We start from the raw sequence: 24,679 nt of genomic DNA on the forward strand, positions 1-24,679 counted from the left end.
TAGCTTAAAAAAAGTTTTTAAAAAAGTAGACAACATTTATATTACATACTTGGAATGATTTGCCTCAAACTACATTTAAAAAAAACCAAACAAAAAACATCATGAACCTTGAAAACAAGAAGATCTGTTGAGAGAACCTTTGCATAGATTGATGCATTCAGTCTATCCACAAGTAAAATTTTGACCTCAAATGGGTCCCAGGTCACGTTTAATTGGGTCTACAATAGTCAGTGAAAGTCATTTAAATTCATGTTTTATTCTTATTAAAAAATAATAATAATAATAAATTATTACTATGACGGTATTATGGCAATACAGTACATGGTAACGTGTATTTTTGTAAGGTTGGGTCCCAGTGTGGAACCAATTTTTGTAATTTGGGTCTGGAGCTGAAAAAGTCTGGTCTATGTCCAATGGTCTTACATTAGAGGTTATTGAGAGGCCACCGAAGAGGGAAGTTATTCTTTCCAATTATGTGGCATTTGTCTTTGCACTGCATGGGTGTGACTCAAATCTCTGTTTGACACACGAGAGTAAAACTATTTTTCTATAATCTGAGCCGACATTAATTAGTGCGATTATGTATCTGCGTGAACAAGCGACCACACCAATTACTCTTAGCATTTTACAAGTTGACCATCATTTCTACAGTCATGGCTGAGCGTGTCTCTTGTTTTCAAAACTAAATACAGTGCATGATACAAAATACATACAACTAACCCATTTATTACACATTGTATTATCGATCAGGCTTTCAGACAACAGACAATAATGAGCAATACTAACGGACCAAGGCCAAACAACATTAGATAGTGCTATGGTTGAGTTCCTGACAGCTTAGCAGTTCATGCAATGTCTTACGCAAAGGAAATAGAGCAGAAATTAGTGCAGTAGATGGCCGAGCTATTTATAGGTTTGCTCTGATGGTAACATGTGTTACTTGAAGACTCCAAATTGTCCACATGTGGGGATGTGAGTGACAATGGTTATTTGTCTATACTGTATATGCACAGCATTTGATTGACGGGCAGTTGAGGGTGTAGCATGCCTCCACAGCCAAAAGAAAATGTCATAGGCTCCAGCTCACCTATAAATTTGGATGGAAGTCATTGAAAATTGCACTTGTACATTCCTGTACGTACTTGGGGTACACAGAGGAGAATCACTGGAGGTGGTCCTTCAAGGGGACGTCATTTTAAACATTTTCTTGACAATATGTTCCACGTCTAGTCTAAACACGCTATTCTGCTTATAAAGTAAGATTGTGTTTGTGGAATATTAATTAATTAGCAAAATCCACCTGTTCAGGGATGGACATTTTGCCGCTTGCTGACGACTGAAAATGACGTCACAATTGCTTAGGTAACGACCAATCATGGCTCAGTTTGCCAACGGCACATGAATGAACTCAGAATACAGGTGTTTTGTAGGGCTGCATAAAATAAATAATATTAATAATAATAATAATTAGTTTACTTACGCTATCAGTGTGGAACACACAGCCAAGCTTAAGGGGATGTGGCCATATGAACCTCTGGAACCTAGAGGTTCATTCTGTATCTTCTAGAGTCTAGATACAGAAGGCTCCAGGTCACCAGATCAACAATACACTTGTTCTCGAAGTCTAACGATTGCCAAATAAATTAAAGACATGTTGAAAAAGGATAAATACCAGGTAGTTCATCAAAACTTCAGGCTGTTATTAATGGTCACCTCCTCACTTGGGCTCAGGGGCACTGCTCAATGGGAGAAGCCAAACTAAAGCTGCATCGGCCATATGCACTCTTCAAACAGTCTCCCTCAGTCTACTGCCCCCTAATTGGATTTAATGAGTGATTTAACAACACAGCACTGCCCCATCAAATCAAACTGCTACTGTCCGCCGCACTTACGTTTGGGTCACTGCTCTGTAATGCCTACTTGTTCCAGAACCCTCCTTTCTACAGGACTCCGGCCCTCCCGCCTCATTCCCTTGTCTTTTCCTCTCACCCTCCATTGCACCCACATCGTTGTCAACATTCTCACAACACGGGTGGGCCCCAAAGAAGGGTGGTTTAGCCGATATTGCCCCTGAGCTCCGGGTGCAATCACACCTACAGGTTAAAGTAGAGTAAAAGAAAGTTACGAGATTATGACTTTTTAGCCTCGATGTGTTGATAGCTAATTCAATTGGTGCATGTTACGTTGGTGTGCAGCCAAAACATCAGTTCTTCAAATAAATCAGCTTATTAGAAGTTCAGTCCACCATCGCTCATTACGGCGTCATGTCACATGACTACCATATAAATGTCCAACACCGCAACATTGTAAACAAAACACAAGCCTTGCTGTAGTCAAATGTAATGGAGTGTATTATTTTCACTGCATTCCCTTTGTCACGTCAATAATATGTTGCCCAATAAAGAGACAGCAGTGTCCAGCACCAACTTTTTGGTATTGTAACACTGACGTTAGTTCCCCAATAATAAGGCACAAAAACAGGCACAGGTGGTCCTCAGTTGACAGCCCCAACATTTGATGTTTCGTGATTATGACTGATGGCATAAGTGAGTGACAGACTACTGCATCATCTGACTGACGTACAAGTTTGGCATGATATCAGAAAATCGTCATAAACTGAGAATCTGTTGTCCAATAAACATTTTTAGTTTTGGTATCTACTGACAATTCCAAGTGAGAGAACACCTCTCATATTCTCTTAACTCCATTTTCGCCAAAGTGCCAACATTTTTTTTTCCATACCGCGTGACTTTTATTTGTGTCCTGTGTTTCATTTTGACATTCACATGGTAAATTAAAAGGACCACTATATGAAATACACTTATTCTGTAAAAAAGATCATGTAAAAATGAAGGTCTAGCTCACCAATGCATTCATAATGCTTAAAACACTTCATTATTAGGCTAAAGGACGAAGGCTGTGGAGCTGAGAGAGGGACGGGGACATGCCGGGTAAATTAGGAGGTTTCAACATCTTAGTTTCCCACCATTTGTTGGTGGCTGGTATTGAGAGGTATTATTTTCTATATCCATCACATCATCCCCAACAGGCCAAGTCGAGAGAGCGAGAGACACTGTGTATTGAAGTACATATATAATAATGCTGTATATCAATATTAACATTGTGGAAGAGTTGACTGAAATTGTTTGTATAATTAGTAAACAACCGTATTTCTAGATTTTTGTTGTCCTTTTTATATCATGACATTCCTGTGTGGCATTGAAAGCATGAAAAGCCCACAGCTAAATCAAATAACAAACCAAACTAAATAAGACTTAATATTTTAGAAACATTGTGATTTGTTGTGATAGAATTTCAAATCGAACTGGCAAAGTAAAAAAAAAGCGAACTGTTAAGGTTGAGTGGACACTTGTTTTATTGTAAAACTGCAAATTTCAAGTGCAAATTTGCATGATATTTTAAAGAATTCTAAGGAAACTTCCAATTTTACGAAAATCAGTGTTTCTGCTGGTCAAAGAGGTACCGTTAAATGAAACCCAAAAAATATAATTCCTCAAGAGAAAGCACAATGTGTGTCATGAGACAGAATTGGATGTGCAAACTCACCAAAAGTACAGAACTTGTACTCTATGTAGTACTCGGAATATGGAAGAGATCAGCCATCACATCCTTCAATTCGTGCATAGAATGAAAGAGGCCACAGACCATGAAAGTAAGAAGGACACCGAATTAATAAATTATGAAATTAATAATGGTATTTAAAGTTTGACCTAATAAACAGTTAAAACTAGAAATATAATGAAGTGGGTGTATGACTTGTTCATACAAAGCAATTGATGCAATACAATTTTACAAGCAGAGACTGTGAATGTCAAATAAAATTCTATTGTGCCTTGTGGCCAAGGTTTGATTGGAATCTAAATTCACGAGATCTTCAAAGTAATGAATACAATACAGGAAATGTCTCCAAGTCTTCACTGTTCACTATGTGACGATAACCTCATCATAATACTTACAGACTGTTTAATGGCCTCGGCTGGACCCACGGCCATTCAGGGCTACCATCATCACAGCACTGAACGTCACCGAAATTTATGCTTTACTGTTCGAATCTATATTGCTCCTGACACTTTGTTTTTATAGCTCTACCACCGGATTCATGCAGCTTTTTTTCTCACACGACAATCACTGGTGGAGGAACGACTAATGCTTCTTCTATTCTCACTGTTATTTGCTTTTTTTTTTCCATCCTTCTGCTCTCATCATCCCTCCCCAAATTTGCCCAATTTCTGTTCGGTTCAGTGACAGGGCAGTGGGTCACGACACTAGCTTGATTTTCACACTGTTCCCTCTATTGAACGACACATCACGTTAATCGGGGTTAACAACTGCGCCGGTGCCTTGCTGAGCAGGGCTCCCATCGGCTTAACGCGGCCTGGCTCTGGTGATCCAGATGGGCTATCGTAATCTGTGCTCCGGTTGAGAAAGCAGGCACATCTTGGCAAGCTGATTGCCTGGCTTTGGCTGATGGTGCTACGTTCAGTTGAAAATTAAAATGGTGTCACAGGGGCTCAGATAAACAATGAGTTCGAAACAGTGATGAGACAAAACAACACGGCAAACGTTCTGGTGACAAAGTAGCGAGACAAAAGGAAGCGATAGACTAGTGGTGACCGGCTAGCAAAGTACGTGTCTTTTGTTTATGTTAGACAGTACTGTATATTTTTGGACAGACTCAGAAACATGTTTATGGAAAAAAAAAACATTTAAAGTGGCTCACTCTACCAATGACAAACAATGCCCAAAGCAGAGTACACTTGAGAGTTTTGTTGTTTGTAAAGTAGTCATGCAAAACTTACAGGTAACATAAACACAACCGATTAAATATTAAAATAAAATTCATTTTTAATGTTGTATTTTTGATTGAGCCTAAATTAGATTTACCAAAAAAAATCTTTTTTAAATTGCCAATTGAAAACGGAATGGAAGAATGGTACACCGATGCAGCAGAACTTTAACAATAATTAATGTTATCGTCATCAGCAAAAACAGGAACAACACCATTTGATTTATCCTACATGTTCTCAAGGACCCTAAGACATGTCAAAGTTGGATGATTTTGCAGCATGTGAAAAGGATTGATTAAATCATCCAAATAACTGACTGCACCAGTCCAGGGTCATCCATTTCTTGCCAAATGCCAGCTGGCATGAGGCAAAGTGGTATAGAAAATACACCCGTTGGATCAATGTTAAAAATAGAAGCACATTCCTTTTATTATTCCAGTGACCTGTGGAAAACTATGTTTGGTAGAAAATGTTTTTATCCCTATCCTTACATATGTAGTAAAAATGTACCATGCTCCTAAAGAAGGTAATTCAAAGAGTAAATGCACACATGAGGATTGAAAGAAATAAACTGCATTAGGGACCATAAGAGTGTGAGGTTTTGAATACAAATCCCATTTAAGTATCAAGCTGTATACTTTCTGCAAAGAGAAGGCTTACTGGTAAAAATGTCTTTAACCCTTTCAGAGACAGCGGTTACAACAGTGGACATCTTATCATGCTACCAGGTTACAGATAATCATTTTTGGTGCATGAGCGGGTTAAATTCACATCCCAAAGTGAGCTTTCTTTGAAGAATAACGATGGGGATTTTTAGAAGGAAGAAAATGTGATCTGTTTGGGAAAACCATACTATAATTGTCAATGCAGCGGACCAGTTTGTATTTGACTCAGTCCTAGCTGTCTGCTACACATATTTGATTATTCATTCTCTATGTAAAATAAATAAATATACAACATTGAGAGTGAGCAAAAGGTTAAAAAAAAAGGTCACATACCCTCCAGCAACAAAAATAAATGCAATTCTATTTTTATAGCAACCAAACCAAACCTAGCACTTAAGCTAACATTTTAAACTAAGACTGAAGTCTTCCAAACATCTCCAACCCTGGTACCCTTATTCTTCCCACCCCCCACAACTCTCCCTCCCAAAAGCAGACCTTTTGTTACTGCACACCATTAATTTTACTGCTACTCTGATCCACTCTTTTAAGACCCATAAATGCCTTGTTTTTGAGACAGAGCGCCTCTTCAGAGTAACGCATCTTTTATTAATTCAAAAAGATTCAAGGGATGCCCATCGTGAGGACACTCACGTACATTTGCAGGTTTCTGTTGGTGCCACCATTTTGATTTGACTGTGTAATGGAACACCTTTGCAAAAACATAAAAGAATGTGTGACACGAGAGCGCAACTAAATATTTTACAGGCCAGGCATTTCATGCTCGAGCTTTAGAGTAAGTATACCTTTATTTATTACCCATCTCGGTTCGTGTCATGAAAGTCTTGTAAAATGTATTCCTTCTGAACTATCGACTTCTTGCCCAAGTAGAAAAAAGTGAAAATGGAGGGAAATTATGTTGGAGTATGGTTTTACCCACCAGGATGTGAGGCTACGCCATGTCAGTGTCACAGGCACAGCACAACATCCAAATGTATTCCAGCCAAATCATTAATGAAGCCCAGAAGATACACACATACACACACACACACGCACACACACACATACAAAAATAAAAACAATATACATAAGCTGTACATGCCCTCATTGCCCTTTCGAGAGAAAAACACAGTTCACGAAAAGTTCACGTCTGTTATTATCATTGTCGATCCTGCCCTTATATGCCTCAAACTATCCCCGTGATTGGCTGGAAACAAGGAACCGAACATACCCTGACTACTGTTGATATGACACTCGACGTGTTCTACACCTCTGACCCTGATATACAGGGTCGCTGTTCGGTCAGATTGCCGCTGCAGGCCAAGTGTGATTGGGGTTTGTGTGTGCGCGGTTGTGGCTGCTGATGTGGGGGTGGTTTGGTGTTCGTCAAGAAGAGGTAAAAGCTCAAAATATCTCTGTATCTGGCCTGGTGACATTTTAGAGTCCACACCGCCCTACATAAAGCAAGTTCAACTGGAGTTCATGGGTGAAGCCACACCCCCTGGCCACTATGTCATCAGGCAAGCGGTGTGACATCACAGGCAAAAAAAAAAAAAAAAAAAAATGTCTCAACTTGTCACCTGTTTCCAGTTCCGACACAGTGAGGACACCTAGTGGGCCTTCAGCAACGAAATGAGTTGCGTGAATGCAAGTTTCATTTTATTTCAGAGCGAAAACTTACTTTCTTGCCATAAATATGTGCATTTTTTTTTTTTACAAGAAAAAAAAATTCACAATTATATATGTAAATAGTAATTTATTAGACCACTGCACAAATAAAACAGGCTTATGTCACAAATGTCCCTTAGTTAACAGCAGTTAATGTTACATTTTATATTGCATAATCAGGTAATGTATACATTCCATAAATCCAGTTTGAATAATGCACATTTAAATATAATTTGAAGAATGCAAGTCTCCAAATCATATTATCAGTGAGCATTTTCTCATTGAGATATATTTCTGTAATATACTTCACCATTTTTTTTTGTTTCTAAATTGTAAACCAAACTAGTTAATTTACTTCTGACAACAATTAATTTTAGAGCTACTTATTGTCAATAGTTATACCAATCTGTTTTCTCTGTTCCGTATGAAGAATCAAATAATTTAATTGAAATAAACTATGCAAATTAACAACACATTATGTTGACATGTATAATTTAATAATTCATAACATGTAAAGAAAACATTTTGCGCAAACAGGGTTAGTTCTATCAAAATTGGTAGTGACGCAGAGCAAAAGCACTGAAATGTGTTCAGTCACCATTCATAATTACTATTCAGAGAACTACAATTGGGTTTAGAAAAATTTTTTGCTCATGGTATTTTGGGGGTTTGTGAAACGTACACGATTAAGTCTTAAAATATGTAGTAACACATTTAACTGAATATACAAATATTTTCCATTTGCCACAAAAATTAAAATCACAAGAACGTTTGACAATAAATACTTCCCTGACAGACTTGCTTGGAAAAAGCAATACATTACATTGTCGTCCAATTAGAAGTCTAAGTGTGCCCACTAGCGGTAAACTTAAGTAACACAACATAACCAGAATTATTGTTGCGCCGCTTTAAAAGCAAGACAGCAACTCATGAATAGCATTCGCTAAAGTAACAGCTTATATGGCAGGTGAATCTAACTGGAACTTGTTAAATGCAGAACAGTTCTAATGTAATATGTATATTTTTTTAACCCATAATTTAAATCAGGAAATATTGTCAGTGCTGGAGCACATGTAAGATGACAATTGGACAAACCCCGTCACTTGGATTCCATATTTCCATGGGAAATGTAGATATTCAACAAACCACTCCTTTGATCTTCTTTTGTGTGCATAGATGCCCTGTGGTATTACGCAGGGAAAAGTGGAACTGCCAAGGAACTTTACGGTTCAAAACAGGACATACCACTTTGCCCTGGCAGAAGGGAAAAAAAAATATTAGATAAGGGGACTTAAGCCATCTTCACACTCAATTACAACAATATAAATGGCAAACAACAACAAAATTATTTGTAACCTTCAGTTAAAAATAGAAAAACCTTCATACACTGTGTTGTAAATTATTCAAATGTCAGTTTTCTTTTCTTATCCTATTAGAAATGGACTGCTACGGGCATAAAAATTAAGAAACTTTAAATAATCCTCAAGCAAATTTCATCTGTGCTGTATGTGCACATTTGACAATAAAGTTGTACTTGTTACTTGAAACGGATGGGAGGAAGTTCACACAGCAAAAATTCAAACAAGAGTTCAACGCATGCAAGGATTGAACCTCCAAATAGCATGCAGTCAAATAAAGGGCCCCACGCTATAATGAAAATTGACTTGTTAAAATGTTTTTGATGATAGCTTCATACTTCAGCCAATCCTTCATGACCTCCCGATGATGCAAATTCACCAAATAACCATTTTCTGTTTTCTTTTTTCAACTTATAAAATGTCATTGAAATTTCTTGTTCATAATAATTTGGAACAGTGTATTTAAGTTGTTTTTTTTTTAATTAAAAAATACTGTTATCATTGGGAGATTTGTTCAAAAACATTTGAATGGTCCCATGTTTTAATGTTTGGTTTTCAAATATTGTTCTGTGTTCTGAGCTATGTGTTTTGGTTCAATCACCTCACTAAGGCCCATGATGTGCGACTGAGACCATGATGGCTGACAATGAATTTTTCTCGTACCCTGCACATTCAGCATGACCGAGCTACAGCTTGACACTGGTTTAATGATTTCTTACACATAAATCATGTACAACCTTGCATCCTTAAATATAGATAATGAAATTTGTTGATAATGTCATTCTCTGGACCTGTCATTCAGTACAAAGCACATGATAATTTTTTCAAGCAAGATGAGCAACGTGAGTTTTACAAGAAAGTTGCAAGAAATAGACTTGTATGTCACTATTCGTACACATGAAATAAAGTCACGGTTATTTTTTTTTAATGAAATAAAAACATAGTGCGACATAAATCCATTATTTGTTTATTAAGACATCAATTTTAAATTGACTTCAAAACAATACTTTTTGTAGCAAAGCAATAAAATAAATATACCGAGAGTGTATTCACTCACAACTCATCGCTATCAACCTTACCATATAATGTTAATTAACAGATGACTCTGCTTTCCGCTTCTTCCTCTTGAGAAGGTGCAACTAGCCGCTCGTAAGAGAAGGCCAGCATAATCTGAAAAAATATATTTTGTCAGATCAAAATTCATTCGTGAAAGAAGCTTTTTTGCTCACTTATTTACATTTCTTCTAAATAGTAGTGTGACAAAAAACGATTTCCCATTTTCAGGACGACTCCAAGATTTTTTTTTTTCTTTGTGAATTTTAGAACATTCTCAGATGTGTTGTTGAAAGGCTTCGTTTGATTTTCTTCTACGTTGCTTACCGTTAGGAGTACCAGCAGTGCCATCATCACCCCGATCATGATATACATATTGTCAATGAGGCCACCAGCCCACAGCGGGCCCAGAATGGTCGCAAGACCTCCGACTGAGCGCCGCACTCCCTGGCTGAAACCTGCAAGGCCAGCAACATGTATTATTTATACTATTAGGGTAAACAGTGGGGTTGAGCACATTATAACAGAACTACAACATCATGAAGATTGATAGTGAGTAAAAACAACAGCAAAAACGTTACATACGTTTAGAAATCTGCAAAAAAGGTATAGACTTGTAAATAAAGAATTATAACAAAGAGGAAAACCACAGGCACTATGTACAGTGCCCTCCATAATTATTTGCAACCCTTCTTAACATGGTTTCTTTAGTTTCTAAAAATTCAGGGCCAGATTGAATTTGCACCTCCTCGGTCAGGACCCCAATCTCGCATTCTGATCATTTCATCTTTCACTAACAATAATAGCAATAATGGTAATTATTATTATTATTATTATTATTACAGCCCAATAGATTTTATTTGAAGGTGTCTTTCTTGGCACTCAAGGGTGCCGTACATTATGTTGAGTAAAAGAACAATACAAATTGTAATGACAGAATTAAAAAAAAAAAAAAAAGAAGAAAAATCAGAAAGGGGTAGATCAAATTAGTTGTGATATGAATTGAGTGAAAGAGTCATTTTCTAACAGACATCGTTCCGCCACGGTGTTCTTTGTGCAAAGCCTGCATTTATACTTTGCCATGTATGCAACCGGTGGGGAAAAAGGTGCAAACTGTACTCGGTTGTCAAATGCTGCTAGATCATTAGCGCAATATCCTGTGTGAAAAAGACGTTAAAACAGGGCAAACTGCGTGTGCAAATGAGGAGAGTTAATGGTGCTATCAGCGGCCGCAGTTCATTCTTTGTGGAATCTGCGCTGTTTTTGCCTAAATAATATAGGAACAAAATTTTAAACAATGTAAATCCTACGGCGGACAAATGGTTAGCATGTCCGCCTCACAGTGCCAAGATGCGGGGTTCGATTCTGACTCCGGCCCTCCTGTGTGGAGTTTGTCTGTTCTCCCCATGTCTGTGTGGATTTTCTTCGGGTACTTCGGTTTCCTCCCACATTCCAAAAACATGCATGGCAGGTTAATGGAACAAAAATCCACTTTTCCAGTTCCTTAGTGATCCAAAGGAAGACAATTTCAAGCTGCTCAACTCATTTCATTTCATATGCAAGTGGAACCCTTTGCAATGAAGCGGCCCCTCAGAGTCATTTTCTTCTCTGTTTTAGGCTGCACAATTTCTTACCTTGTGTTTTTATAGAGGTAACTTTGGAGAAGAGGGAAACCTGGGCAACAGATACAAATGGCAGACCCAGAAGCTGCAGAAACAAGCCAATGACAAACTCTGCCAGCTGCCATGGGAAACTACCTACACAAAGACATGGTGTTCAGGTTCATGAAAAGTCCATTTTTCACTGGTGCGCCACTATTGCATGTTAGAGATGGTAAACTTTAGGATTGTGAAACAACTTTTTGGTAACTTTCCACTATAAAGGTCTGTTGTTGTTGGTTTTTTAGCACAAACCAAAGAGTCAAAGAAACCTAAGCAGCAATTGCGGCGAAATTAGGGCTTCAATCAGAAGAAAAAAACCTTCCTGACAATAAGGGTGACCAAACAGCCTCGTTTTGCCGTGACATGTTTCCCCCCCTTTTGTCCCTTTTTTTGGGGAAATCAAAATATGGTCACCCTACCCTAAAACTTATAAAGTTTTATGTTAAAAAAGCATATAAGGCAGGCCATAATTCAGACTAACCTCGTGGATTAGTCAGGAAGATGAGGCACCAGATACAGGAAATGTTGCAAATGCAAAGGCCAACTGCCAAAATCACTCGCTCAGTGACACGGAGACTCAGCCAGCGCACCAACAGGAAGCCAGCTATCACTTCCACGCCGCAGAGACAGTACATGAGGCTGTTCTCCAACTCTCCATAGTTGAAGTACTTTTGGGTCAGTGGTGTCACCATGGTCTGGACAACAAGTGGATTATTATTAATGCACATGCAACAGTGTCATTTTTGGATTGAGACAGCAGATGAAAAACCAAAGGATGCTCAAAATGAGATTGATTTTTACTGTTTAAATTTTTTTTTATAGAATTGTACCTCCAATGCTGTTTGATTAAACAGGGTGATGAATTGAGCAGACAGCAGCACAATCACCTCTTCTCTCAGGAACTCTGCAGTTACAGTGACAAAAGATCACGGTCAAAGAATCCATGGAAGAGCAGTAGAATGAACTACCGGTACTTACATTCAAACACATTAAATGGGAGGCAGCACCCACCCGCCTGCATTTAAAGTGATTCTTTTTTCTGATTAAAAGTCAGATGTTCTCAAAGGCTTGTCCTGACATTTCCTTTTTTCGAACAGAAGCCTGTGGATTTGCGCCAAATCTGACTGATTTCAGAATGTTCACAATTCCATTCACTTTTGGAAAATACCCAGTTTCTGCTGAGGGTTCACAGAAATCTGACATTTGAGCGGGAGGGTGCGCACTTTATACCCACGACAGCATAAAACCCACCAACCTTGTGAGATACTGAAGTTCTTAAAGGGGCTTGAGGACTCGTGAGACACTGGTGGCTCAGGAGATGGTGACGTTTGATTCAAGGTTGCATCAGGAGTTGCAGTAGTGACATTCCTGTGCGACTCAGTGGCAGCCGCAGAGCCGTAAGAGCCTGCCAGCTCCTGAGATTGCATTAGTGGCTTTACCTCCTCATCCTCAATCTTGTCCTCATCCTCATTCTCCTCATCCTCATCCTCAGCTTCCTCTCCCGTTCTTTGTTCATTCACCATGTCACTGCAGTTGGTTTTAAGAGTCTCCTTCCCCCTCTGCAGAGGTGGGAGATCCCAGTACATGAAGACCACAGCGAATTGAATAAGAATCCACAATAAACACATGAAGAGCTAGAGGGAACAAAGAAAACAAATACAAAAAGGTTCCAAAAATTAGTGTTTACCGGTTGTGATACTTTCTCAATGTGTTTAATGCAAAAACTTGATGAAGGATCAGATTTTGATGATGAAACAAGACTGGACAAAAACGTTAGCGGGTGTTCTGTCAGACGTTCAAAATGTATGCTCATCGGTTGCCAATTGTTCAAGAAGGAGCTAGAATTATTGACCTGGAAATTTTTAAAAGCTCTGTCTAATAATACGGTTTTCACGTAAATCGATAAATCTTTGACATGACACACATGACCATCTTAGGTGTGTAAGCTACTGTTATGTTGTGAACATGCTGGGTTGTGAGGCTGGTGGGTGTATAAAAAGTGCAGGAAAATGTACAATTTTAGATCTGTTGCTGTCCCACACAAAATAGAAACACAATAGTACAAACAGTTTATATTTTACGCAATTTAAAAAAAAACCTCTAAAGCAGTGGTTCTTAACCTGGGTTTGATCGAACCCTAGGGGTTCAGTGAATCAGTCTCAGGGGTTCGACAGAGCCTCTGCCATGGAGGATAAGACACACCCAACTCAATATGTCAATTTGTTCATTTCGTGCACAACAAAAAAAAAATTAACTTCGTACTAATTGTTTACTTGTTCAGTTTTTAATAAATGTGTTTTCTTATGTCTTGAATTTGTAAAAATTCATTTTTATTTTTCACTAATGAAGGGTGAATGTGCATAACCCAGCCGATGGGGAGCAGTGTCCTCCCCTGGGGGTACACTGTTCCCCGGTGCCGGTCCCAAGCCCGAAGAAATGGGGAGGGTTGCGTCAGGAAGGGCATCCGGCGTAAAACTTTTGCCAAGCCGGACATGCGAGTTGATAGGGCTGTTTGCAGGGACGGATGGGAATTAATGACTCGCTGTGGCGACCCCTGAAAAGGGACGTGCCAAAAGGAGAAGAAGAAGAAGAAGAAGAAGGGTGAATGTGCATATGAACTGGTTAGGTTTGGTACCGCTAACAAGGTTAAGAACCACTGCTCTAAAGTATGATTGAGCAGGGTCAGACCACTGTACAACAGACATGAGAAACAATTAGTTGAATACTTTTTTTCTATTTGGATGGACTTAGTAACTCCTTACCCCTGGTGCAGTGAATGTATCGACCACAAAAGGACCCAGGTGGAAATCACACAATCTCAGGACGATGTTAAATGCTGGACCTACATCAAAAGTTCAAGTAAAATATGGTCAACAGGCTAAGGCCATCGCGATACAGTAAACAGGGGAGATTATCAATTGAAAAATAACAACATGATTGTGAGCGGTATAGCAGAGGCCATCATCCATCTACTGTCAAATGTTTAACTTGTTCACGGTCACTGGTGAGATGGAATATCCTCACAAGGGTCGCAGGGGCTGCTGGAGCCAATCCCAGCCGTCTTTGGGCAGTCGGCGGGTGATACCCTGAACCAGTTGCCAGCCAATCGCAGGGCACTTAGAGACAAACAACGATCCGCGCCCACACTCACACCTAGGGACAATTTAGAATGTTCAATCAGTCTGCCATGTATGTTTTTTGAATGTGGGAGGAAACCGGAGTACCCGGAGAAAACCCACGCAGGCCTGGGGAGAACATGCAAACTCCACACAGGGAGGCCGGAGCTGGAGTGAACCCGGTACCTCTGCACTGTGAGGTTGACGTGCTAATATACATACATACATACATACATACATACATACATACATACATACATACATACATACATATATATATACATATAAAAGAGCTGTCAGTTTAGCGCGTTATTATCGGCATTGATTTAAATCTATTTTAATGTGATTACATTTTTTTATCGCGAGATTAATGCGGCAACACGTCACAGCGGATGTTACGTTGCTCTATAAATGAACCAGAAACAAAACAACAAGCGTGCTGCACAGGTCCACGCCCATGTCTGTTTTGCCAGCCATGGCAGCGCGAGACACCGAAAACGGATACTTAAAGAGTTTATGAATGGAAAGTTTACTTTTAAAAAGTTGCCAGATGGTGCCACTGACCAAAGTTACCTGTATGTTTTGCAGTCGTAAACTGAGCTATCATCATAGCACGTCGAGTCTGAAATACCACTTAATGACCAAGCACACAGCTGATGTGAGTACTCCGCCCCCTCGTCTAAGACAGACAGCTATGGATAATCTCAAAGCAAAGAAAATGGATAACACGACAAAGAACAAATTTGCTGAAGCCATAGCTAAATGTATGGCTACTGCATGTAAGCCTGTCAACATTGTCCACAGCTGGACTCAAGCTGAAATCATTCGCATTGTATGGAAGGTTCCGTGTCCATATAAATAAAGGGGGTGGAGCTTGTCTGTGTTCGTCTGACAGTGACGGTGCGCTGAGGCACGTCGAGAGTTCAGCCGTGCAGTGGTAGCGACCACACTGAAAATAAAACGTCTCCAGTGTTGTGCCTCGAACCAAGTGTAGTCATCCGAAATGATGTCTACACAAAACCATAGAGAGACTTCCGCGCAAGAAGCCTAACTGCTGTGTTCAAAGCAAACTTGAGAAAAACGAAGTATGCAACCATGGCTTAAATCCACGATAGGCTGAGTACTAGTTTACCTTAGATGTGCACTTCATAATTTTATTTGCTCTGTTTTGATTCCCTAAAAAGAGCTGTTAAAGGAGCTGTTGTGTGACAAAATATTTTTTTCACTGTTGTTGATGGACAGTTATATTGTGTGAGAGATTTTGTGTGAATAACTGCTCCAAGTGAAAAATGTTCATGTAAAATTGAAAATCGAAATTGTTGTTTCAGTAAATATTTGCATTTTGCACGTAGAAAACTGATCCATGATTCCATGATGATGAGAGCATTAAAACGGGAAAAAATAGGACAAAAAAAATATAAAAGGAAATTCAGAAACGATAAAAAATGTGTGAGTAACCACGATTAATACAGCACTCACCAATCAGAAGGCCTATTTGTCGACAGACCATGACAACGGCAAACACAGTGGAGCGATCTTCTGGGGCTGTGATTCTGGTCAGCAAACCAAATATGGACGACCCAGCGCCTGAGCCTATGCCTGAAGAGAACACGTCCACATAACTGCACTACAATGCTGAAACTCAGAGAAGAAATTGAATTTGTGATGCATGCAACAAACTCATGTGACTTTATTGCAACAACATATACTGGTAGTTGGTTGTTTACAAAAAAAAAAAAGTTCAAATGCATACTTGATAGTGACATTCCTTCTGCTGTTTTCAATTTCAACGCAGCAACAAGGTATTGTAAAGAAAATGTGACATAAACACATCATAAGGCCTTACCTGCCACCAGTCTGCTCGACAGTAGGAGCCACTTGGAAAAGCCCAGAAAATACATGAAGTTACCTGAACAGTCAAAAGGAGCGAACAGTTGAATATAAAACAGTAAAAAAAAATGCTTTTCACAAGCACGAGCAAGTCACTGACCTCAGTGCAAGAGAAGTGTGAACTCACCCACAATCTCAAAAAAGTTGGCAAATAAAATAATCTTCTTGGTGGTTCTCGTTCTATCAGACCAGTGGCCAAACAGTGGACTCGCAAGCAGGCCACTCAGGCTGAATGCTGACAGGGTCAAACCCAAGAAATACGGTGGTGCGCCTAACGTTTGCAAATACTTCCATATCGTGGGCAGTATCACAGCTAGGGACAAAGATGAAGAAGTATTTGCTTGGGATAACAGAGACACAAGAATTATTATTGCAAAGCAGTAGGGATTTAGGGCATACTATGTCCATCCATCTATCCATTTTTTAATCCGCTTATCCTCACAAGGATCGCGGGCGTGCTGGAGCCTATCCCAGCTGTCTTTGGGCAGAAGGTGGGTACACCCTGACCTGGTTTCCAGCCAATCGCAGGGCACACAGACGAACAGCCATTCCCATTCACAATCACACCAAGGGACAATTTAGACTCTAAATTGTTGATGGAATACTCTAAATTTTAGAGTATTCCATTAACCTGCCATGGATGTTCTGGGAATGTGGGAGGAAACTGGAGTACCCGGAGAAAACCCACGCAGGCACGGGGAGGACATGCAAACTCCACACAGGATGGCAGGAACCCAGAATCAAACCCAGCACTTCTGCACTGTGAGGCGGATGTGTTAACCAATCATCACCGCGCAAACCTTTTGTAATTTTATGAGAATAAATGGTTCTCTCTGTTTGTCATAATTATAGTCCTACAGAGATTGTCACATACAGTAGGATCGGCCAAGAAAAACAATTTTTAAAATGTCTTATTTTTTTTCTCTTGTAGAGCTTAAAAAATAATAAAGAAAAAAGAACATTTGGAAATAAATCGTTAGGCACTTATGCTCGACAGAATACTGACAATAGTCAAAAGACAAGTATAAATGTTGCAGGCAACTATTAGGAACAAACCAAAATCTTAAATAAAATCCAAGTGCGTTTAAGATCAGGTTGAGATTTGCGTTTCCATGCAGGCTCAAAAAACCGTAACTGTGGTTACGACAAAATAAGAACATGCTGTATTTCGCTAAAATTTTCACGACAGCTATAATTATAACACAAGTACATACAGTACATAATGTACAGTCTCCGTACATTTTAAAAAGATACACCTACTCAAACATGTTAAATCAAAGTGATCATATCTTTGCTGTCAAGATGTACCGAACTCTGTTATACACATAACGTAAACATACACAGATAGGGTCAATGTGATCAGGTTATCGACAATTACTGAAAGATAAAAGACTAACATGCAATCTAACGCCATATATATCTAATAGCTATATAGGATTTTCAAAAAGATATTTACCATATTCTATGCCGGTCAACAAAAAGATGAGTCCAATGGTAAAAAACGTCAGCTTCTTTTTCCGTCCATGATCCATAGTGATGTGCTGTGCTATACACTGTTAGTGTTAAACCTCATTATTCCGCAGGTATATTCAAATTTTAGCATCTCCACAAAAACAGCGCAGTGAACTTAATCTTCGAGGAGGTGCTTCCAATTAGAGCCAGTGCGTTTGACTACTGTGGGACACAGGAAATGTATTTAACCGTCGGCAAGCACCTACTTCTCCTATTAGCTGCCAAGTGTGTGCCTGATTGTATTCAAGGGTTCGGCCAGTAGAACTGACAGCACATTTACGAGAAAAAAGATTGCACAAGCAGCCAACCCATTCCTGCGCATTTTAATCCTGGAATCTTAACTTCCGGGTATCTTATTTCATCTCGACCAATCACAAACTCGGATTCACCTAGCAGACAGTTTAAGGTGTGCCTCTAAAAACTAGTTTTAAACAAAACTTTCAAACGTCATGTGTGGTTTCCCAACATGAAAATCGTCCCTCTCCCAGTTGTTGTGTTTGATTTACCAGAATTTAAAGTTGTGCAAAGTCAACACGGTTGTTTACTGATCATCATTTGTGGAATTCCAAACATCGAAATACGGGGAAACATTTCGTCATAGAGCTAAAACCAATTTCATGTAGGAAAAAACAAACAAACAAACTTTCCAAACCTCAATGACCCGTGACTTTTAAAAATTACTCGATCACTGTTAAGTCCAAATAGCCAAATAACCGATTGCACAGCACCATCACCACTCCCCAAATCACCAAAAGGTGCATATACTGTACTGAAACACTGTCGTCAGCTACATTAAAATCGAATCTGATATTCTCACACGAAGTTGTGAGAACTTAATTTTCATTTAGGAAACTAACTGTGAAAATACACCCAATTGAAGTCAAATATATTTATGTCTTAATTTTTCTTTGACAGTTAAAAGCGTGCTTAAATTTAAAAATGGGAGATAGGAACATTTTAGAGTCGACCATAGGAGTAAGACCGCCATCGCATTTAAATGTGCAAAGTATGCAAGGTTTTGTCTGTGCTGTCATGTCTTGAGTCTTTTGCAATGCTCCTCATGGCGTCACCATCCTGTGACATCCATTACCAATGTGACATTGTGCTGAAATTCCATACAACACCCTCCCTCTTTCAGTTCTACCCTTAATTAAATTTTGACGATTGAGTGTCCACTATTCTCAGAGTAACAGGCTCCAGAATGCCGAGGTATAAATGGTCCTCTGACAATTTGGGAACAAATGTTCTAAATTTCTGATACTCAAATTAGCACAACAAGCCAAAAACATTTTAAATGCTCAAGTGACACTATTTAAGATGAGAGTGGTTGCTAAATACACATGGATCATTGATTTTATCTCAAGAAAATAGTTATTTTTAATGCAGTAGAATCTGCAACGTTAATGTGCATTGTGCAATGACAAACAGACTTTTCTATTTTATTTCTATTCTGTTCAGGGCAAAGTGTTTGAATTTGCTGCAGTAGCTTTGTTGTGTGTGTTAATTGTGTGGTCAGGAACTATAACATGCTAGGAAATGTGTTAAGCAGCCCCAGCAAACCCATGCTAAAATTAAACTACAGGATGATCAACTAGTTCAGAAGTACATTCAGAAAGGTAAACTTAGCATGAACCCTAGCTCTAACAAATCTAGCTTTAATGCAGACTCTTTCAATTCTAGTAAGATCTTGACGGTTTACTAAAAAAAAAAAAAAAATTCACCTGTCTACCCACACTTGAGCCGGTTCACTAGGTTTCTCCAATAAGTTGTAAAATGATCACCCGTAAAATTAAACCACAATCTAGTTTTTTTTTCTCTTCTGGAAAACAAATCAATAACTGACATTTTAATAAAGGAAAAATGCTTTTCAGTGAATATTTACGGTTATATTTAGCATTAAAAATATAACTTTGGTTGAAGAGCTTCTACATACTGGTGTTTTAACTATTACGGAAAAAGAAAAATCTTTAACTTGGGAGGTGGTCTAATAAATTGAGCATCTAGCATACTTTTTCCACCCTGCGCTCTGAATATTTACCTGTACATGAATGCCCCCTCCTCCTTACGCAAACAAAACATCTGTCTGTGTGGTATTAGTTTAAGAAGACTAGGTGGCTGTTTTGACTTAGATGACGATCAGATCATATTTTATAATCAATTTATGCAGACATCCAGGTAATTCCAAAACCCTCATCCACTTCTTCTTGCCACTGTTTTGCGGTTTTACTACAGTGTACCTAAAATAATGAAGACACCATCAAAAATTGCAATTTTATAAACCCAAAACCACAGCATGCTTTTTTGCAAACATTACTGTTCCATAATTCTGAAACCACAAAATTGATTCACATGTACAGTGTCTAAAAAAAAAAGAGCCCTTTTGTGTGTGTGTGTGTGTGTGTGTGTGTGTGTGATATACACACAGAGTATAGAATCTATTTACAGATTAATAGAAAAAGGGGGTTGGAGCAGTTCTTAAGTATCACAGTCTAATTCTCTAAATTACTAGTCCATTTCTCAAGAGGGTTTTTTTTTCATCTGTAAAAAGAGGGTTTTTTTTTCATCTGTAAATATAAAATAGAAACAGTACTCCTATGTAACCTCAATTTATCACTGCATTCGGTTCAGTACGGTTTTCATGTAGAATGTGACAGTGGGAACAATGAGAAGACGAGGGGAGCGCTGAGTTTTAGAAAGCCAGTTTCTTCATGAGGAGGTACACCCTGGAGTCCACCTCGAATCCATGAAGGTTGTTGGCGTCCCCCTGCAGCCTCATGAGGAGGCCACCGTAAGAGACATAGGCAGAGCTGAAAGTGGAGAGGGCGGGAAATTATTGTACATTCAAGAAAGGAACTTTGCTCTTTTCCTCACACGTTCCATTGAAGAAAACATTCATAATTACACAACAGATGTTAAAATAATGTGATAGAGCAGGGATGTCCACTCCATTTTTGTAGTTTTGGTTTTCCCTCAATGGGCCGTTATGAATGTGACAGCATATAAATGTCCAACAGACTCATCCTATTATTACGAGTACACAACAAATTGATGGATAACTAGTGTTGAAATCAAGAGTGAATGAAAGTCATTTAAGCAATTGTTCAATTCATTATAAAAAGGGGTTTGGTATCAAACAAATGCATGCAATATACATCCACACGATAGTAAAAGTAAAGTGAATTGGCAATTTTCATGCAGCTTTTAGGAATAAAGAAAAAGTAGACACACATAATTTGCTTAAGCAGGCCACATAACATGATGTGGTCGGCCAGACCAGGTGCCTGGGACTCAGTTTGACACTGGTACTATGGAGTGTTAAAATATGATTGTTTATAATGCTTCACCATATTTAAAGAATACAGACTAATTACAATTCAAATACTAAAACTTATTATGGAATAGGCAGATGACGTGAGAAAAGAAAAAACAAAAAATCACTCACAGGCGTGTTGCAGCTTCTGTTGAAGTCTCATCACCCTCAATCTTATAAACCTTCCCGTACATCACATAATCAAATTGGTCTGATCTGAAAAATTACAACTATGAAATTCAACCTCAAGATTATGTACATGAATCCAAATAAATACCATTTAAACACAAATGTGTCAATGAGCATTAGTACTTGAAACTTACCGAGATGGTCTGTCATCTTGAGGATTGTACTCCCCATCATCTGGCGTTCCGTCTTCATATAATGTGCTGGCGATTACCAATCTGAATTTGTCACCTTAATGAGATGAACACTGATTTTTACTGTGCACTTTTCTGTATTTGTCGTGTCGCTTCACAGACTGACGACACACATGCTTTCAATTGCCTTACTACAAGCATTAGGTCTGATATAATTCATGAATTTGTTAGGCAACTAAAACCAATTAAATGGTGCAACTGCTTTAGTACAAAGATGTAAGACCTTACCAAGATCTACTGGATAGATTTGAATGTTCACATCCAAGATGAGGTCCATCTTAAAAGATTCACTTTCACAATGTAGACGAGACACTGTGGAAAATAGTCAATAATACAAGTCATTTAGATTCACTTTTTTTCCCCAGTGTGGGACAAATAAAGGATATCTTATCTTAAGCAAAATAAAGAATGACTAAAATGATTTGAAAAGGGGCCATTAGTTGGATTCCACTTGCGTCCACAAGGAGGGTTTGTTGAGTTATTTGATACAGTAGATAAGTACATTACAACTGTGAGGAAATTACTTATTTGTGCAAATACAATACTTGAGGGAGCAAAATCACGGTTCCAATGTGGTTTCGGGGGCATAATGTAATGTTGAACAGAAGGCATTACACACCTCTGTCAAACTTCTTGCCATCTGGATCGATGTCCTTTACGTCGAATATATCCTCAAACAGGATTCCAGCCATTTCTTAATCTGTTTCTGCCCACACAAATACAAAAATATGACAGAAACAGTTTACAACAATTATACTATAAAGTTGGGGCGCAATTGCATACACAACGCCGATGTCCCGACTTCATGACATAATACCGTGCCGGCATTTTCACAAAAGAAAATTACATAAAATAAGAAGATAAGAAAAACCATTGATAAGACATCATTGAGTAGAAAGTGTGTGAACTCGCTAGTTAGTCGAAGCTAGTCAAAAATATTTTAAATCTGGCACTACTAGACATCCCGTGCGGGGGAGAAAGTCGTTCTCAAAGCGAACTTAAACTTCGATTTTCCCAAAAATGTGACATGCTATCTGATAGCGTTAGCGGGCTGTACGCCCATTTCCCGAACCTTACCTCTTGTACGTTAATGTACTAAGTTATGTATGTTGTGCACAGCCAGCATTTAACCGCACTCGGTTGCGGGTTCTTGCAAATAGTGTAATTACAGTCTGCACTTAAATTCTTGTTTAGTTAACTCGTCATTCATTCAAAACACCGTGTGGCGGTCAAACCAAACAACGTGCTCAACCTTTGACACATCATCTACTTCCGGCGAACCTTATACTGTAAACTGTTATTTTTTAAATGAATGTTGTAACATATCCAAGATAATGAAATCTTCACCTCCATACATTTTATTTTAAAAAAGAAATCTAGGTATATCGTGCTTATGGCATTGACAGTAAAATAAAATACATCAATACAAAGAGTTCGACGACGTTCAACATCGTTTTACGACATTTACTTCCACTTTCCTGCCACAACACTGTGGTTGCTATGTGGTGAGCGTCTCTTCTGTGTACGGTTGCTAGCTAATGGATCTCGCGCTAATATCGATGTACTGTAGAAAATGATGTAGTCTTTGATTAAAATTGATATTGGATTGTGACATTTGGAGCGAGAATACCGGCACCTGTTATAATGTTAACTTAGGTGAGAATAGGAGAAGGCAATAATAAGTGTAGATCCGCTGTGCTGGAAAACAGTTCGTGCTGCGGCTAGCAGATCATCGAATAGCTACTACTTGTTCGCTTCATTTTCATCGGCCGAATGAAAAAAGTAGATGCTAACACACACCTACTTGAAATGAATTAAAACCCAAATACAATGGGGTGTGATCTTTGTTTGCGTAGTGCAGCCTTCAACTCTTTAATTCAATCACTGCTTTTATTTTTCAAATTATGATTTTCCGGTAGCGGTATTGTAGAACTTGTGGTGCGTTTTACAGGACGTACTGAACACGTTGGAATCAACCAATGCTTAAGTAGAAAAATAGAAGCATTTCTTTTCCAAGAACTGCAAAAAGCTGCTTTTCATGTAAGGGTTAAAAAGTTCTGGATACTCACATGAGTTTCAGGGAGGAAGACAAAATGGGGGACATTTTAGCCACTGAAGCCAATCTTCTTGGGATGATCAAGGAGGTATGAATAAATCTGTCAATCCGATTAAATAAATCAACGTGTCCCTTGTATCAAAATATAGCATTCATTGACCTGTATTGCTTGTTTTTTTTCGACCGCAGTACCTTAAGGTTGAACAGTTTGATACCACAGTTAACAGTTTTGACAAGGAGTGCAAGAATAAAGGAAAACTTGTGTCCAAGCCTCAAGGAAATGCTCTGAGAGACGTTAAGACTCACATCGTCCAGGTAAAATGTAAAATTCAGCCATTTAAATTGGTTTGAAGAGTTTGTAAAATGACAAGTTAAACAGTTTTGTTTTAAGATGGGTCAAGTGCTACTGTGTATCGCCATTTATATTGTTTATTTCAGACGTCTTAATGATTTCCCTTCCAACCCCATCTCTGTGTGCAGAAAGACCTCCTTAGTTCTTTCAATGAAGGGGACTTCAAGGTATTTTTTGAGTTGTGGACAGAGAATATTCCTTCTCATCTCGTTAAAACTGATACTGAGGCCCAAAAGCTGGAGTTCTACCTTTATATCCATTTTACCATCTACCCACTGAGAAGCCAACCTGAAAGACAAGTATGTATTTCGCTGATTTATATTGTGTTGGGGCAGCATGGTTTGCATGTCCTCCCCGTGCCTGCAATGGGTTTCTCTGGGTACTCCAGTTTCCTCCCAAAGTCCAAAAATATGCATGGCAGGCTGATTGAACTCTGAAAAGTCCTTAGGTGTGATTGTGAGTGCGAATGGGTGTTTGTCTATCTGTGCCCCAAAATTGGTTGCTAACCAGTTCAGGTTGTATCCCGCGTATTGCCCAAAGACAGCTGGGATAGGCTCCAGCACACCTGCGACCCTCGTGAGAATAAGGAGATGTGAAAATGGAAGGAGGGATTGTTTATATTGTAGGATCCTGACAGCACATAAGTGTCAATTGCTCAACATGTCCACCAAGCTGTGCTATTCAGAAGCATGTTGCACATTGCCCCCACTGCTAAATCTACCAAAAGATAAGATAAGATAAGAAGACCTTTATTTGTCTCGCAATGGAGAAATTCCCAATTCACAGCAGCAAAGTTATGAAAGGAAGAAGTAGAACAACAAAATATAGGAGCTGCTGGAAAGGCAGCCACTCT

The 24,679-nt window shown here is 38.8% G+C and overlaps 3 protein-coding genes across 5 annotated transcripts; 1 reads left to right on the top strand and 2 right to left on the bottom strand.

Moving 5' to 3' along the window:
- Window positions 1–7,459: 7,459 nt before the first annotated feature.
- mfsd8l1 (major facilitator superfamily domain containing 8-like 1) lies at window positions 7,460–18,067 on the bottom strand. 2 transcript variants are annotated; one of them, XM_019875455.1, is made up of 12 exons: window positions 17,673–18,066; window positions 16,344–16,529; window positions 16,173–16,235; window positions 15,806–15,925; window positions 13,973–14,052; window positions 12,466–12,844; window positions 12,041–12,114; window positions 11,692–11,905; window positions 11,184–11,306; window positions 9,877–10,007; window positions 9,576–9,666; window positions 7,460–8,392 (listed from the first exon to the last, which is right to left on the bottom strand). In XM_019875455.1, the coding sequence occupies exons 1-11, from the start codon at window positions 17,746–17,748 to the stop codon at window positions 9,589–9,591; spliced, it is 1,524 nt and encodes a 507-aa protein (XP_019731014.1). In that variant the 5' UTR covers window positions 17,749–18,066; the 3' UTR covers window positions 7,460–8,392; window positions 9,576–9,588. The 2 variants fall into 2 exon arrangements, with proteins under 2 accessions (XP_019731014.1, XP_019731015.1); XM_019875456.1 differs by lacking the exon at window positions 16,344–16,529 and having other exon boundaries at window positions 17,673–18,067.
- A 1,918-nt stretch (window positions 18,068–19,985) lies between these two features.
- Window positions 19,986–22,693, bottom strand: polr2h (RNA polymerase II, I and III subunit H). Of its 2 annotated transcripts, XM_019875134.1 has the most exons (7): window positions 22,496–22,693; window positions 22,038–22,124; window positions 21,647–21,730; window positions 21,362–21,455; window positions 21,171–21,254; window positions 20,314–20,535; window positions 19,986–20,266 (listed from the first exon to the last, which is right to left on the bottom strand). In XM_019875134.1, exons 2-6 carry the CDS (start codon window positions 22,108–22,110, stop codon window positions 20,418–20,420), a joined length of 453 nt encoding a protein of 150 aa, XP_019730693.1. In that variant the 5' UTR covers window positions 22,111–22,124; window positions 22,496–22,693; the 3' UTR covers window positions 19,986–20,266; window positions 20,314–20,417. The 2 variants fall into 2 exon arrangements, with proteins under 2 accessions (XP_019730693.1, XP_019730694.1); XM_019875135.1 differs by lacking the exon at window positions 19,986–20,266 and having other exon boundaries at window positions 22,038–22,118.
- Window positions 22,694–22,929: 236 nt separating this feature from the next.
- Window positions 22,930–24,557, top strand: LOC109518962 (lisH domain-containing protein ARMC9-like). Its single transcript, XM_019875158.1, has 5 exons — window positions 22,930–23,074; window positions 23,370–23,562; window positions 23,664–23,789; window positions 23,955–24,213; window positions 24,499–24,557. The coding sequence occupies exons 2-5, from the start codon at window positions 23,488–23,490 to the stop codon at window positions 24,555–24,557; spliced, it is 519 nt and encodes a 172-aa protein (XP_019730717.1). The 5' UTR covers window positions 22,930–23,074; window positions 23,370–23,487.
- Window positions 24,558–24,679: the final 122 nt, after the last annotated feature.

The sequence above is a fragment of the Hippocampus comes genome, unplaced genomic scaffold (genome assembly GCF_001891065.2).
Source record: "Hippocampus comes isolate QL1 unplaced genomic scaffold, H_comes_QL1_v1.1 scaffold132, whole genome shotgun sequence".
In the NCBI taxonomy this organism is placed as follows: Eukaryota; Metazoa; Chordata; class Actinopteri; order Syngnathiformes; family Syngnathidae; genus Hippocampus; species Hippocampus comes.